Below are 16,435 nucleotides of genomic sequence, written 5' to 3' on the forward strand. Positions count from 1 at the left end.
CTCCATGATTTCACATTCTTTTCCTTGGTAGTTATGCTAGCTTTCTATTAACATCATAAAATACTCAAGATAATTAGCTTATAAAGAGAAAAGGTTCATTTTGGTCCACGGTTTTGTTTTGGATGTTTCAGTCTAAGGTCAGTTGGCCTTGTTGCTTTGGGCCTGTGATGAGCAGCATGTGGTGGCAAGGGTATATGGCAGAGCAAAACCTCTCATCTCGTGGCCAGGAAGCAAAGGAGAGGAAAAGAAGGCACAGTCCTGCGATCCCCTGCCAGGTCACACCTCCAATCCACCTGAAGACCTCCTGATAGGCCCACCTCTCACAGATCCTACTACTTCCCAATAGCACACTCAGGGACCAAACCTTTAACCTGGGGTATTTTGGCGGATATTCCAAGCTCCAAATCCTAGAGGCAGTAGTTCATAACTTAAAGTTCCTTATCAACAGTACAGTTCAGATGATTTTCTCCTTAATGTATTCTTTTTTTCTTGCTTACAGTTGAAGGTTACCTGCCATTTTTATGCTGACTCATACAATCTTAGAAATGTCTCTGGAAGTTATTGGTACAGACTGAATATTTTTCAAATCAGAAGAGCTTAGGAGAATACATAAATATGTGGATTTCACTGTGTTCTCCCTCTTTCAGATGAGTTACAATATTAAAAAATAAAACTAGTGCTAAACTGGGCTCTTGTTATTTACATTTTCCCCTCAAAGAAATATGAATTTAGCTTTGCTTTTATTTTCTGAAATGAAATTTATTTACTTCCTGATCCATAGAAAAGGTTTACACAACCCAGGATTACTTACTCATTGTCTTTGACAAGGAATCTAGCAAAAATACTTTAAAAATCTAAATAAATCTCTTTGCTGCCTTTTTCAAAGCATTAATCCTGGGGGTGGGGTGGGGGTGGAAACTCTGGCAGGTTAATGGGGCAGAATTAGCCTAACAAAAAAATCAGTTGTTTTCCCAGCAATGCTCAGCCAGCCTTTCATCTAAATCCCAATGACACGTCTGCTGGTGGACTCTGATGGCGGTGGCATCTTCCTGAAGCAGGTCTGCATCAATCACGTTTTCCCTGCAAGCATTTCAGAACTAGTTTCTCTAGCTCTACATAATGTCCCTGGCAAAACTGAAGCCAAAACCAGTTTAATTTTAAAAATATGGCTAATGATATAATGCTGATTTTAAAGTAACTTCTAGCATCATTGACTGAGGCAACCTAATACTCACATAAGTAAAGATGGGGCCATTTAGAGCTTTTGATGCTAATGTCACTTATAAACACTGGTGGACAAAGATATAGCTGCCACAGAATTTCAAGGGAAAACAAGCCTTTATCCCAAGAGTAAACTCTGAAGTTTGATAACTGAAGTCCAGAAACAACGTCTGCACTCTGAAAGGACTAAAGAAGCTGATTTTCACAGCTACTTCTGAGAAAACTGACTCAGGTACCCGCAGCTGAGTACCGTGTCCCAGACTCTGAGTCGTCTCTTGTCTCCGCGTCTCATTCTCTTTGTGTCTTTGTGACCTGCTTTCTCTATTTTCTATGTATACACTTGTGACTCTCCAAAGAGAAAGCCAATAATTTGTCACATCCTCTTATGTAACTTTTTCTTGATAAAATGATTTCCCTTTTATTTTTTATCTTAGTCTTGTCATATGTCATTAGTTAGGATCTGTAAAAAGCTTCTTGGTCCTTTGATTTATCATCCATCCATTCAGCAATCATTATGGAGTACCTATTATATACCTATTGTGGGCAGTTAATAGTAAAGGAAAAAAGAGAAAAAAGAAAACCTTTGTCCTCCTGAAGCATATATCTAGCAGAATGAGACACACAATAAAAAACAATAAATAAGTGAACCAAACAAATTGTGAGTGCCACCAGGGAAATAAAGCAGGCAAGGGGTGGGGATGTTGGGGCTGTCACCTTGGACCTAGAGAAGCAGCCGGTGGGAGATGGCGAGATAGGGATGGAGAGGAATGTTTAAAACATGGTGGGTCTTAGCAGACTCCTGCAGAGGACTTATAAAACACACAGGTGCTCAGTCACCCTCAGACTTTTCAACTCTGTAGGACTTGGGAAGCCTGCAGTCATATTTATAACAAGTTGATTCTGATACAGACGTTGGTCCCACAGTGAGAACCAGTGACCTAGAGACCAAAGGTGGCTGGGAGGCTAAGTCCAAGGAAGCATCCAGAAACTCTCATATGTTGGTGAAGGAGGTTGTTATGGTTTGGGTATGAAGTGCCACCACCCCCCCCCAAAAAAAAAAATAAATAAAAAAACTCCTTTGTTAATGTAGCAATATTCAGAGGTGAAATGATTGGATTGTGAGAGTTGTAACCTCATCAGTTCATCCTAATTTTAAGGAATTAACTGGGTAGTAACTGTCAGCAGGTGGCATGTGGCTGGATGAGGTGGGTCACCAGGGGTGTGCCCTGGAAGCGTACCTCTTCCCCGCAGCCTTCCTGGTCTCCCACCGTCTATCTTTGCTTCCTGGCTGCCAAGAGCTGACAGCTTTCCTCTGCCACACCCTTCTGCCATGTTGTTCTGCCTCACCTCAGGCCCAGAGCAAGAGTTGGTCAACTGTGGACTTGAACCTCTGACACTGTGACCCAAAATAAACATTTCCTCCTTCAAGTTGTTCTTGTCAGGTATTTTGGTCACAGGAACAAAAAGACAACTTTGACTCCTCCTTCTTGCTTAAAATGCTTTACCCTTCCATGTCCTGCAGGTTTCCATTTCAGACTGTTCTTCCTAGATTTTCTTTTAGGTTTCTCCTCCACTCCTCCCTTCCATATAGTTCTTCTCAGAGCCCTCACCACTTGTACTGTGCACTCCCTGGGTGACATCACCATGTCTGTGTTTGGGGCAGCCATCTTTCCTCCCCTTCTCCCCTGATCACCTGGTCCACATAGCTAAGCTCTTCGCCCTGGGTCCCTGAGACGCCTCCCAGGATGCTCACTCTCAACGGGTCCAAACCCTCTAGATGTGGGAAGAAAGTTGAATCCCCCTGTAATGGGATTCCTTCCAAAAGAAACCCAAGGACCTACATTGAACTATTTGGCGTAAAAAATGACTTTCAGTGGAGCTTCAGGTTTACTGGGAGCATCTGTTAAATAACGAAGCAACACCTAGGAATACTTATCTACGGACTCGCTTTTGCTCTTTCCCTCCACCCTGGCAGCCTGGCATCTTAGTGCTATGAACAGATCAGAGGAACTTTATTTTCTGCAACTGATTCAGGCACTGAGGGCTCGATTTCTGAACCAATTGATGCTTTGGATCCCAGGAGCCGGAGCTTTGGATTGTTTTGATCAATGACAGTGTGTCTTTTTCTGGAGTTTTCCCTGTAAGGTGTTAAAGAAACCTAGACCCCATCAGACTCCTTTCATCAAACAATTGTAGCTCAAGATGAGAGAAAATTTCTCCCTTAACTTCCTTTTTTTCCTTCCTTCCTCCCTCCCTCCCTCCCTTCCTTCCTTCCTTCCTTCCTTCCTTCCTTTCCTTTCCTTTCCTTTCCTGATGCCCTACATATTAGTTTCTTTTTAACGCAATGGGGAATATCTATAATGCTGTGAAGTCATCACTTATTGATGAATGAAGAACGGTGAGTCAGCATGCGTGAGCTGGTCACGTCAGCCTGGGTTGACCTCCCTGTACCCCGTCTCTTGGTTCCATATTGTTTTCATGGTGGGATGGGATACAGGTGAACACTCCACATAGCCTATCAGTTGGTTTGGAACAGTGGTTTACCATTTTTTAAAACAGTTCCTTCCTTCAAAATTCTTCCTGGAACCTCCCTAGATAACAGATGAATGTGGAGCAGGGCTAATTGCCCCAGTGAAAGCAGGAGGTTCCCCTCCAGTTGCCTCGTGGGAAGTTTCCAGTGCTGGTGTTACTTGGTGCTGGTTTTATATCAGCATAACCTGGGACCTGGAGAAGTTCCTCAAGCCTGGGCTGCTTCTCAAACCAAACCAATTTAATTTGAATTTCTTGGCAGGGAGACCTGGGCAACAATGGGTCTCCAAGCTCCCCAGGTGATTGCAGTGGGTCCCTGTGGCGCAGAACAGCTGTCTCTTGCTATATCCTCTTATCCAATTAAGTCTGGGAAGAAGAAAATGAGCATGTGTGGGCCTGGGCACTGCCACCCCCATGCAGGTAGAGGCTACGACCGTCCTGTTCTGGATGAAGATCAGCAAACCCGCCCGATCCCAGGGCTGCGTTCTCGCTCAGTTTAAGGTAAGTAGGAAAGGAGAGCATTTGATTTCCTCTGCCTGAAACCCATTTCCATACCTCAGTCAGTTCAAACCTAGGCTGAAAATAGAGAAACGTGCTCTGATCCCTCAACTTTCCAGAGTCCCAAGGACTCCACTGCCCATCCCCTGGGACAGTCCGAGGGGCAACCACACAGATACGAGGAGTGATCTGGAGCTGACTCTAGCCCTGGCTCTGGCTCTGCTACTCGCCAGCTGTATGATCAGAGCACTCACTCTGTCTGTGCCTCGGTTTCCTCTGTAAAACGGGGATGGCAGGAACAATAGTATCCATCTCACAGGGATGTTGTGAGCGTGTGTCCCTAAACATAGCATCCCTTAGAGTAGTGCGGGACCACTCAGCTGGTAAGCAGGAGCTAGTGGGACACATAGACCATGTTCTGCCCCCGAGAGGCTACTCCTGGAAATGCAAATCAAACTTCATTGAAAACCGGCAGGCTCACTCGTTCCTGAGTGAGTTTAATTGGACAGGAGGAAGTGGGGAGCACTCTCTCTTTTGGGGGACTTCAGATTCGTCGGAATTCTGTCAGGGCCATGTGGGGGAGCATCTTCAGACTGAGATAAAAGGATCTCTCATTTGTTGAACTGAAGACAGGCTACTCCAAGCCTGGTGTTCTAGAACAGACACAGCAATGGCTGGGACCCAGGGCCCTCCGGCCAAACTGTGGAAGGTCACTTGTGTTGGGGCTGCCCCTGGACCAGGAGTCAAGTCGAAGGAAGGATCGACACTACCCCTCGTCAAAAGGGTTCAAGTTCTCACTCTTGAGTTAATGCAGAATTCACAACAGACCAGGAATCAAGGGCCATCCACCTCAGATAAGAAGCCCAGGACCGGGGGCAGGTGTTAATGAATTGCAGGAGAGGACGGGCAGACCCCAGCCTTGGGATGCACAGCTGGTAGTGAAAGGAGAGCACCCAGGGCCTTAAAGAGCTGGCAGCATCTTGTGGAGACCTCTTGTCCCTCTGTCTTGGCCTCAAAGGTCACCTGGCATGGCTAGAGAACCCACGTAGAGTTCTGCAGGAAACCTGTCCATCCTCCTCCGCCATAGTCCATGACTGTCACCTCCCTAAGCCATGATTCAGCACTCCCCTTTGATTCAGTCTGTTATCTACTCCCTGGCTCTGTGAAGTGTGTTTGGCTATTCTTTGGGGGACTGGGTTGTTTGAAGTGCACACACTGGGACCTCACCCCACATCCTGAAGCAGAATCTGCATCTTAACAGGCTCCCCAGGGATCCATTGTACATGGGAAAATGAGAAGCTGGTCCAATTTTCTCCGGGAAGTGCCGCCAGTGGTGTCTCAGGACATAGCCAGAGTGCCATAGCACTCACTGTACACTTGGCAGATTTATGGCAGCTGGGGATGCGGGAGGCTGGAGAAGTGGAAGACTGCTGGAGAAGCACAGTATCCTTCACTCTCTCATGAGAGGCAGGCAGGAAGGTCCTGGTGGGCAGGGCATTTCTGCGTGCTGCCTGGGCCAGCAATGCAACCTGATCAGGCTCTCCACTATCTAGAGGGAGAAACCGGTTCCTCCAGGGAAGAGAGGGGCATGTCCTGCGCCTTACCTCATTCAGCTTTTCAGGACTGAAAGCAGGAGTCAGGACGCCTCTGACCTCTTCCCATCTTCTGTCGCGTAAGAACAGAATACTGTTGGCTACCAACTTGGGCTCCAAACCTGTTGCCTGTTGGAAAGCGACAAGCAGAGGGTTAGCTCACAAGGAGTCAAAGCCACCTTGGTGGCAATACAAGTTCACGATACACACCCTGGTTAAAATGCATCAATGACCAAAGCTTAGGAGGCTTCTCTTGCAAGGACACAGAAGACAAATCTCAGTGCTGTGGACAATGACCTAAGATCCATGACTGAGGCCCAGGGGGAGCTGATAGTAAGTCTGCTGGCCCAGATCTGCCCTGTCACAGTGTGGTGACCATCATAGAAGCAACCCAGTGGTCCCTGTGTCCTGCTGCTCTCTGCTGAGGAGGGTCCTCTCAGGTAAATATGGTGGTCTTCTCAGAGGTAGGTCTGATTGAGGTTCATGTCTCAACTTTGTGGTAAAGGGTTTTGTGCGGCTAGATCAGTTGGGCCCAGAGTTGACAGACTTACGTGTCTGGGTCCTTGGGGAAATGAATAGGGGCAGAGGGAAGGGGAGGAGGAGGGTCCTCCAGAAACATGTCTGCCACAATGTGTCTGTGTTCCATCATCCATTCATTTTTTTCTCAATCAACAAATATATTTGAAAATGGGGGAAAGTAATTCAAAGCTGCTCCCCGACCCTTTCCGTTGCATCACAACCTAGCTTGTCAGTCTGAAAGCTGCTCTGCCCGCCCTTTCCGGTGCAGCCATTTTCCCCGCCTCCCAACTACTGTCAGTCTGTGAACATCCTAGCTAGCTATTGGTTCATCAGTCAGCTTGCAAGTATCCTTCTCCGTTATTGGTCCCGTTAGCCCAGCGGGATTCTTAAAGATGGCTTCACCGCCATCTTCTCTCTTGCTTTTCTCTCCCCCGACTCTCTTTCTCCTCCTCGCTTTCTACTCTCTTTAGGCGTGCCCTTTCTCTTTCCTTACTCTTTTCCTCTCATTTTCTCTCTTACCCTGCAGGGAGACACTCTGTTTGCTTAATAAACTCCCTTATGTGAAAAAAAAAAAAATCTGTTGAATGCCTAACATGTATGCTATAGGCTGAATTGTGTCCCCACGAACTTCACGTATTGAAGTCCTAATCCCCAGAACCTTCAAGTGGTCTCTTTTTGGACACAGAGCCTTTAAAAGGGTAATTGAAGTAAAATAATTAGGGTGGGCCCTAATCCAGTATGATAAGTGCCCTTATAAGAAGAAAGGAGGGCTGGAGTTGTGGCTCAGTGGCAGAGCACTTGCCTCACATGTATGAGGCACTGGGTTCGATCCTCAGCACCACATAAAAATAAATAAGTAAATAAAGATATCATGTACATCAACAACTATATATATATATATATATATATATATGTATATATATATATAAAGAAGAAAGGGCATGGATATGCACAGAGGGAGGGCACAGGGAGGAGATGGCTATCCTCAGGTCACAGAGAAGTCACCAAGGACACCAACCCTGCCCACAGCCTGCTCTCACACTTCAGCCTCCAGAATTGTGAGGAAATGAACTTCTGTTGCACAAGTCCCCCTGGTCTGTGGGAGTCTGTTCTGGTCTCCCTGGCAAACTCAAACCAGCTTCCAGAAGCTGTGCAGACACTGCTGAATGAAAACGACGTTGCTGTGGCCCTCATCCTCGTGGGGTTGTTGGTCTAGTGGAGTGGTAGAGAGAAACTCCTAAACCAACAAATAGATGCTATTACAGTGGACGAGAAAGTGGATCTGAGGGAGAGGGCCAGCAAGGCTTCTCTGGGAGGAACCCTGGAAGCTGAGGCCCCAAGCACGCCAAGGGGTCTGCGGACTCCTTCCCAGGCCATTCATTCCTTGCTAAAACCAGCTGCCCCCAGGTGGTCACAGACGGAGGCCCCACAATTGGTTGGGGACCGCAGGGGAATTTCAGGGACCAAACCCTCTTCAGGACTGCATGGTGCCAAATGGTTCCGCTATTTCTTTCCACTGTTTTAATTATAGTTGAAACATGAAGCCAGCCATCATCATTCAAAAGCCTTGTAAAAACTCCTATTTAGAGGAAAATTATAATTTTCTGATAAAATGTGAATACTCAAAATAAGCCATAAAACATAACTGCAAAGTATCTAGAGGATTTAATTATATATTAGAACCAAGTTGCTGGGATATTTTCCTGCAGAGGAATACCTCTCTATATTTAGAATGAAATTCTTTAGGAGCGCTGTGGCCACTAAATTATGGTTTCATGGAATTTTTGGAACCTAATCTGTTTGTTTAGGTTCCAGAGTCAAAGGAGGAAATCAGACATTATGTGTATTTATAGAGTGGCGAAGCCGTCCTGCCACACGGCGAAGACATTTCTCCAGAAGGAGAGCGATGGGGGTTTATGTGGCTCTGAAGAGACAGAATAAATTAGAGATAAGAGTCAAGATTGATTGGATTTGGATCCACCCTTAACACCTGGGGATTGGAGCCGAGCTATTTTTTATCTTGCACCTGAAGGACAAATCTCGCCCTCCGAGCAATGTGTCAGCACGCCCCCTCAGACATTTCCCTCACCAGCCTGCCACCGCCTGGCTCTCTCCTTGGCCTAGAGGCTCCACTAGAATCCCCATTTTCTGATGGCAAAGTTTGGGGGCCGTGATTATAGTAATGCTTCATTTCTAGATGTCATACCGGAAGGAGATCAGCAATTTGATCATTTCAAAAAAGCTGTCAGATGGCAAGAGGACATTGAATAATGTCCTGTGTGTGTTTATTGAATGCACATTACACAGAAGAGGGGATTGTGGTTGCTTGTGTGACCCTGAGGGATAGAATCAGGTTAACTGGTGGAAGATGCCAGGGGGTGGCGGGGAACGAGAGCTTATCTAGAGAGCTGTCCCACTAGTCAAGAGCCAGAATCATTCATAGAGAAGCCACCTGCCTTGGCAGTGGGCTCCCCGCCACCAGGGCCATGCACCACTCATTAAGAACACCCTGCAAGAGCTCAAGCATCGAGGGGTTTGATCTAGGTGATCTTTCAGAACTCTTCCAACCCCTAGACTTCATCTCTCGAACATTACACCAGACATTCTTAAGAATTAGTTTGTTTATACATAGTTTGAAAAAATTGTGCCCAATGTGGTGGTGCACGCTATAATCCCAGAAACTCAGGAGCTGAAGGCAAGAGGTCCGTACTTCATTGTTGAGCATATTTCATATACATGTGTGTGTGCGCGCACGTGTGTTCCGTTATTCTGCGTCAACGTGGGAGATAGAGTTCTTCTAGTAAGTCATGGTTGAGATGTTTGAAAAACCTGTTCCAACCCAGACCCCACACCATGAGTCATCTTCTCTCTCAACTAAAATCCTGTCAGTCAGAACTCTAAAATCTCTAATGAGCTAGTTGCCTCCATCCCCACGGCCACCGCCCTGGCTGAGGTCACCATTATCTGAGCCCCTGATTTCCCTGCCTCTAGCCTTATCCCACCCATCCACTCCCCATACTGTAGGGGGATTCCTCCTTTTTTTTTTTTCCTAATACTGAGGATTGAACCCAGGGGCACTCAACCACTGAGCCAAATCCCCACCCTTTGTTATTTTGTATTTTGAGACAGGGTCTTACTAAGTTGCCGAAGTCAGCTTTCAACTTGTGATCCTCCTTCCTCAGCCTCCTGAGTCGCTGGGATTACAGGTGTGTGCCACTCTGCCTGGCTATAGTGAGATCTCTCTAGAATAGGAAAGTGGATCTCGTGGAAGTTGAGAGTGGAATGGAGGTTTTGGGAAGCTGGGGAGCAGAGGGAAGGTAGAGACAGGGAGAGGCTGATCAGCACGTTCTGGGTTATAAGAAGCTTTGGGGTGCTATTGCACAGTTGGGTGAACTTACATAACTGTTATGGACTGTGTATCTCTAAAAGTTAGAAGAAAGGATGGTGAATACTTCCACTATGGGGAAATGATACATGTTTGAGGAAACAGAGGTGCTGAACTTGGTTTAAACATTAGATAGTGTATACATGTATCAAAATATCACATGGTACCCCATTGCTGCACAAAATTTTAATTGGTTAAAAAATAAAAATACAAATCTAACTCTAATGGCTTCTCCTGCGCAAATTCCCTAACTTGGTTTATAAGGCCCAGCATGCTCTTGCCAATTTCTCACCCTCTCCCAGCACAGCACAGACTCAGTCCTTTTGAGTGCTAGTCTGGAGACAGTGTGGAACTTTCTGGAAGCTTAGGCTGCACTTTCTACCCCAGGCTTGAGCAGGATAAGGCAGAGGAAAGAACATGACCTAGATTCAGACTCCTGTGTTCAAGTCTTGGCTCTATGTGACCTTTAAACATTTTTTTTTTTTAATTGAACTTTCTGGGCCTCAGTTTCACAATTTGTAACTTGGTGATGATAATGTGCCTACCTCTCAGGATGACTGGTATATGCCAGGCCCTAAAGTGGGTTCTCGGGATACATTTGTGAACAAGACAAAGCTTTTTGTTCTCACTAATTCTAGTGGGAAAGGGTAGGCAGATACGTAAGAAGTAACATAAAGAGTTAGGTGTGGCATTAAATGGATGAGTCAGCAATGGGCTCTGGGAGGAAGCGGGTGGAGGGGAGTCCAGCTCCAGGCAGGGGAACCATTATGGCAAAGATACTGAGGTGCATTTAAGGAACTCAAGGGACCCGTGTGGCTGGAGTGGAGAGATTGACAGCGGGTGGAGAGGTCGCAGAGCTGTGTGTGGAGCCCACGTAGAACGTTTACTCTACTCTGGATGACGTGGGAGGCACAGCAGAGTTTTGAAGAGAGGTGTGTCCTGAGTCGACTTGTGTTTTAAGGAATCACTCTGCTCCAGTGTTGAGAATAGTCTGTGGTGAACCAGGGTGGAGGTGGGTAGGGCCATTCAGAGGAGCACAGGGACCAGGACAGAGAGGATGGTGGCTCAGCCCAGGGTTCTGGCTGTAGACTGGGGGAGAAGCCGTTAGATTTGGCAAGCTTCAGAAGGTGGAAGATTTCCTGATGGATTGGGCGTGGGGTGGGAGAAAGACAGGAGTCAAGGATGACCCCGTGAGTCCTGGACCGAGCAACGGCATGACTGAGTTCTTACATTTGAAGCGTTAGAGCCATCCCTGGCACGCAAGCCTGAGATCGCTCCCTGGTATTCTGTTGGTCCCTTGACCACGTGGTCTTCTCTCTAGGGTCGGCGCCTTCTCACGGGCTACTTTTCTGTACCTGGCATTGTCTATCCCTCTGACCCCCTTTCTCCTTTGCCTGCTGACTCCTATTTACATTATGAAACATCTCAGGAAACACCTCCTGAGGGAAACCCCGTTGCCTGGACCTCCCTCCCATGCCCCGTACAAATAGCATCTCATTCCCATTTTCTAAATATTATTTTTAAAAAGTGATTTTTAGGAGTCAGTTCGAGTTCACTAACAACAAGTAGTGCCAAAGTAACCTCATTCTTTTTTCTTTCCTGGAGTGAAAGATCTATAGATGTGGGAAAGAAAACATTTTATGATTTCCAAGGACATTCTTATGGAGAAGGAGGAGAAATAACGGGTGGGTAAATAACTCCTTTGGGTGGTTTCATGGCTGGTAGAACAACCAAAGACAAATAAAACTATCAATCTGGAAACAAATGGAGAACCACAGGTTTCTACATTTAGCTCAGTCCAATCGAATATTTTATTTGTTATTTTCATAGTAAACTACTGATTTGTAGAAATCACAACTGGAAGATTAACACTCCCTGGATCCCAATTTAACATGAAACTGGACCATCTCATAAGCCAGCATGAGCTGATTTCAACATCTGACCAAGGCTTATAAGAAGGAAAAATTACAGGTCAATGTTTCTCATGAACACAGACTCAGAAATTCTAAAGAAAATATTAGCTAACGTAAACCAGTGATCTGTAACATAGTAATTCATCAAGACCCTATGGGACTCATATCAGGAACGCAACTTTCTTGAAAAGCAATCAATGCAACTAACTGCATTCATAGTAAAGGAGAAAACATAAACTCAACAAATGCAGAAAAGATATTTGATAAAATTCAACACCCACTCATGATAATGACTCTTGGTAGACTCTGAATATAAGTGAACTTTCCCAACCTGATAAATGACATTCATGAAAAAATTTTCAGCTGACATCACACTTAATAGGGTAACACCCAACACTACCCAAGTCTGGAAACAAGACAAGTATGTCCCTTATCACACCTCTAGTTGATATTATAGAAATACAAGAGGGCAAGAAAAAGATAAGAAGTATGTAGAAAGTGGAATGGAAGAAAAAAACTATTGTAGGACTGGGAATATAGCTCAGTTGGTAGAGTGTTTGCCTTGCAAGCACAAGGCCCTGTGTTCAATCCCCAGCACCACAAAAAAAAAAAAAAAAAAAAAAAAAACTATTATAGGTCACGTGATTGTATAATATAGATAGAAAACCCAAGAACTAACTACAAGTAAATATTATAATTAATATTGAAATTAATATTGTTGAGTACAAGTTTTATTTTATTTGTACACATGAAAAATAATTGGAAAACAAAATTGGAGCACAGAAGATACTCGGCGTCTTTTCATGAGTTGTGGTCACGTGAATGCCTGCATATACAAAATGCATTGAGTTTCACTCTCAAGATTTGTGTATGGAGGTTATCTCAATTTAAAAAACCCACTAAATCATAAACCTTTCATTTGGACAGACTTGAATGCTGGATGAATTCCAATAAGATGAAAATCAACAGATGTAATTAAAAGGTTTCATGATTAAGCTTAAAATTTTAGTTGTTCAGAACATGACCTACAGGTAATTCACATTAAGAAGATCTGGGAACCTTAATTGACCACAAGTGTGTTGGGCTGTGTTGGGATGTCATTGCCAGGAACAAGGAAGCCTGGCCTCTGCATTGACAGGACAGTGCCTGGTCTCAGAAGTGACCTATGGTGACGTATGATAGATTAGACCAGGTGGTCTAGATGAGGGTTTTCAGACATGGACCACATTTTAAGAGGTATATTAAGAGTGGTCAGGGCATCCTCTCTTGTTTTGTTTTGCGGTATGGGGATCAAAACCAGGGCTTGGCACATGCTAGGCAAGCACCATGCCATTGAGCTACACCCCAGCTCTTTGCCCAGTTTTGATGCAGATTCTCCATCTTTTGTGCTTGACGGTTGCCACCTCCGAGGACCACATGGCATCTGACACCTGGCAGTGTATCTCTCCCTGGTTCAATGTTGTCTCCTTGCCTAGGTCCCTAGCTCTAGCTCCCTCAGCATCTCTTACAAGTCTTCCTGGAGGTCTAGTGACTGGCTTCCATTTTTATCTTATGTGGATTCTCATCAGAATGTCACTGGGTGAGATGTAGTAAGCACGTCCCCTTCTTCAGGGGTGGCCCTGTTTGGAGTCTACAGGTTCTTGTGTTCCCCTCTCCTAAGATTCAGGAAGGCAAAGGAGAACAGAGGGAATGAAAAGTCCTGGGAGTGTGGGGGAGGCTAGGGAGGTGGGCATGGTCGCAAGGTCTTTCCCTCTGCTGACGGGGTGGAGATGGAGCTGGCAGTGGGAGGGAACAGAAAAGCCAGCCGAAGGACCCCTCTGTCCTTGACTTCTCTGCTCCAAACTGCCATGCCTTGGACATTTAGGAAGATGAACGTTTAGAAGACGTGGATGAGCTCCACAACTGAAACCGTGGTGACTGCAGCCTCTGGCGTCCCTAGCAGTCACACAGCCACAGCTGGGCAGCTGCCACTCTCAACAGGAGCTTGCCGAGGCCCTGGAAACCCATGACATCCCCAAGGCAGCTAAAGATCTTGAGCTGGGCTTGTTGCTTTTTATTTTTGGTGGTTTGCAAGTACAGCTCTGAATGGTGTCTCTGTTATCAAGCTGTGGACATTCATGGAATCCTATCCCCAGAAGCTGGCCATAGTAAGGTTCAAGACAGAGAACGGAAACTTGCAGTTCACTTGCAGGGAGTGGGGTGGTTTATAACCAACACTTGTCAATCTCACAGCTCACAAAGTGCTTAATACCTTATTGCATCAACTCTTGGGTGATTCTGTAGTAATTAGGGAACAGTTCTGATAAACAGCTTAGTTGTGGTCTTGTGGCTCAACTACTGAGATTCCCTTGGTCTGATAAACAAGTTTATCTTTTCAATTAAGATCTCTATTTTCTTATTAGGCCAACTAAGGATAAACTTCCAACTTTGAAGAGTCACAGAGTCCTGAGGAGCAAATTATTAAGGAAAATCCAAACCTTGCCCGCCATGCTTGCATGGAAACCACTTCTGAGCGTTTGTGGGCTATCCTGGTGCCCCTCAGCTGGCCTGGCATGGCTGCACGAGACCTACAGACTCTCCCCAGAGTGCTACAAGATGTATCAGTGCAGTTCTGCTCTAACTCAGGGTGTATATTACCGTGGCCTAGGATCAAGGGGCAACGTGGATTGTGAAGCTATAGCCAGAAACAGTTTCCTTGGGTTCTAGAACACGCAAGAACCTTTCCTCAAGACCTGGATGACCTCCAGGATGCATTGACAAGGTGGACGGCAATTCTCCAATGGCCCACAGAACTGAGGGTCACAAGGCCAGGAACACAGTGACTCTGTGAGCATTCCCAACTCAGTTATTGCTGCGTGTGCCAGTCCAGCTGTGGGTGTGTTAATATCAGATAGTAAGGCTCGATGGCAGGGGCTCTGCCCGCCACTCTTCCTGACGCCTGATTCCCGCACAGCCCTGTACACTGGAGGAAGCTGCAGGATGACCACCTCCTCCTCACCCAGGTGTGTGGAACAGCTGCACTGTCCCTCACCCGTCGATGATCAACTAAGCCTGAGGATTCTGTCACTTGAATTATCCTAAATTCTATACTGGAGAGTATTTTGAATTTCCGATCATTGCTATCTGGCTGTACAAAGATTTGAATCAAGCAGGGCTTATATTTTGGTGCTTTGAAATAACAAAGATGTTCCTTTTACTAAAAATGAAGCAAATACTTAAAAATAAAATACTAAAAATAAAAATAGGAAAGGTTTTCCTCTGCTGTCACACTGGGTAATTTTCATTCATTCTCTGTGCCAACAGAAAATGGTCACGGAAATGACGTAACCTTCCTTTGCTCTGCTTTCAATGGTGACCCAATAGAGCAGCCACTGAGTCCGTTGTGAGGTATGTCCCTAGCTCCAGGGGCCAGGCGTGTGGTGGACAAAAAGCAGCTCAGGTTCCATCTGGCACGCTGGCTCCAGCGGCGGAGGGGGTCTCCTCTCATGTGGATGAAGGCGTAGCGTGGACTGTGGTGGCCCTCCTGACAGCTCCGAGTGTCTTCTAGGAAACGTACACTCTGCACTTCTGTCGAATCCACCCTGCCGGCCAGCGCCCTTCCTGAGTGGGGAAGGAGTCGGGCTCATGGGCTCTTCAGTGGAAACTTCCAACAGATCTTGGTAAAGTTCTTGCCAGAGCAGTGTCAGAGGGGCAGGGGTGTCTCTTATGTGACATCTGTCATGCGCCCCTGGAAAGACTTTCTCCTGAGGGATGAACAGGGAGCTTGGCTCTGCATTTGAAGCTTGAGATGGCTCCATGGGATGCTGGTGAGACTGTGTTGACCTGTGAGTGCTAACTGCCACATTGCCACATGATCAGGAGTCACACAGACCTCAGTGAGCAGCTGGCCTAATATTCATGTTTTACATAGGAGGAAATTGAGGCTCAGAGAGGTTAAAGGACTGGTTGAAGGTCACAGCTAGTCAGAGGTAGCAAATGTGGAATCTGATTTAATTCCTTTTAAGGTTTTTCACCATACTACTGGGCTACGGGTTAGAAGAGGATCAAATGGAAAGAAAAAGGATGTTACATAAAGGAGACTGGGGCAGGGAAGAGGGAGGGACAGAACTTGCTGGCACAGTGACCTGATATTCATAGAATGTTCAGGAACACAACCATTTTGAGATCAGTATTGCTTCTGTGGTGTATTTACTATTCTCACCCAAAACCCTGGATATTAATCTCCTGGTGTACATACTTATTTCTGCTTCTGCCACTGCAAGTTAAGACAAGAAAACATAAAGGTAAAAATGAGATTTTACTTATCCCTTTTTAAAAAATGTAAAGTTGACTTCCCGCTGTATCAAGAGCCTAGTAAGACATAAAAATATGAAATCATTTTCAACAAGATTTTTAAATTAAGAAAAAAGTTCTGCAAGGCAGAGAGAAGAACACCGAATGTTCAGAATCAATACCACTTAGCGCTATGCATCCTGCGTTCCCAAGGCTTCACAAGGCACTCGGCCCCTTTCAAGAGCATTAAGGTTCAGACCCACCTATCAGGTTGGAAACTTGCAGCTCAGCGTGTTTTACAGATCAAATGCAATTCCATGGATCTGACTTCTCCACGACTAACCACAGACTTGAGCAAAGCAAGCGAAAGTGGAGGCCCACAAGCAGGGGACAGGCATCCCATCATGGCCGATACCTGGACTTGCAATGGGCAACCCATCTGGGACCAGAAGCTCCCAGCTCAGGCTGGAGAGTTTCCTGTGCATCACAAAATGTTTTACATATAT

General features: G+C 45.8%; 1 protein-coding gene across 2 annotated transcripts in view; it reads right to left on the reverse strand.

The window, feature by feature from the left end:
* The window catches only part of TBXAS1 (thromboxane A synthase 1), a 159,789-nt gene that overhangs the window by 72,388 nt on the left and 70,966 nt on the right, over positions 1 to 16,435 (reverse strand). For both annotated transcript variants that reach the window (XM_079152220.1, XM_079152219.1), the window contains one exon: positions 5,853 to 5,969. In XM_079152220.1, the coding sequence (XP_079008346.1) occupies positions 5,853 to 5,969 (117 nt within the window). The remainder of the gene's footprint in view (positions 1 to 5,852; positions 5,970 to 16,435) is intronic.

This window comes from Sciurus vulgaris (genome assembly GCF_902686455.1).
Source record: "Sciurus vulgaris genome assembly, chromosome: 8".
Classification (NCBI taxonomy): domain Eukaryota; kingdom Metazoa; phylum Chordata; class Mammalia; order Rodentia; family Sciuridae; genus Sciurus; species Sciurus vulgaris.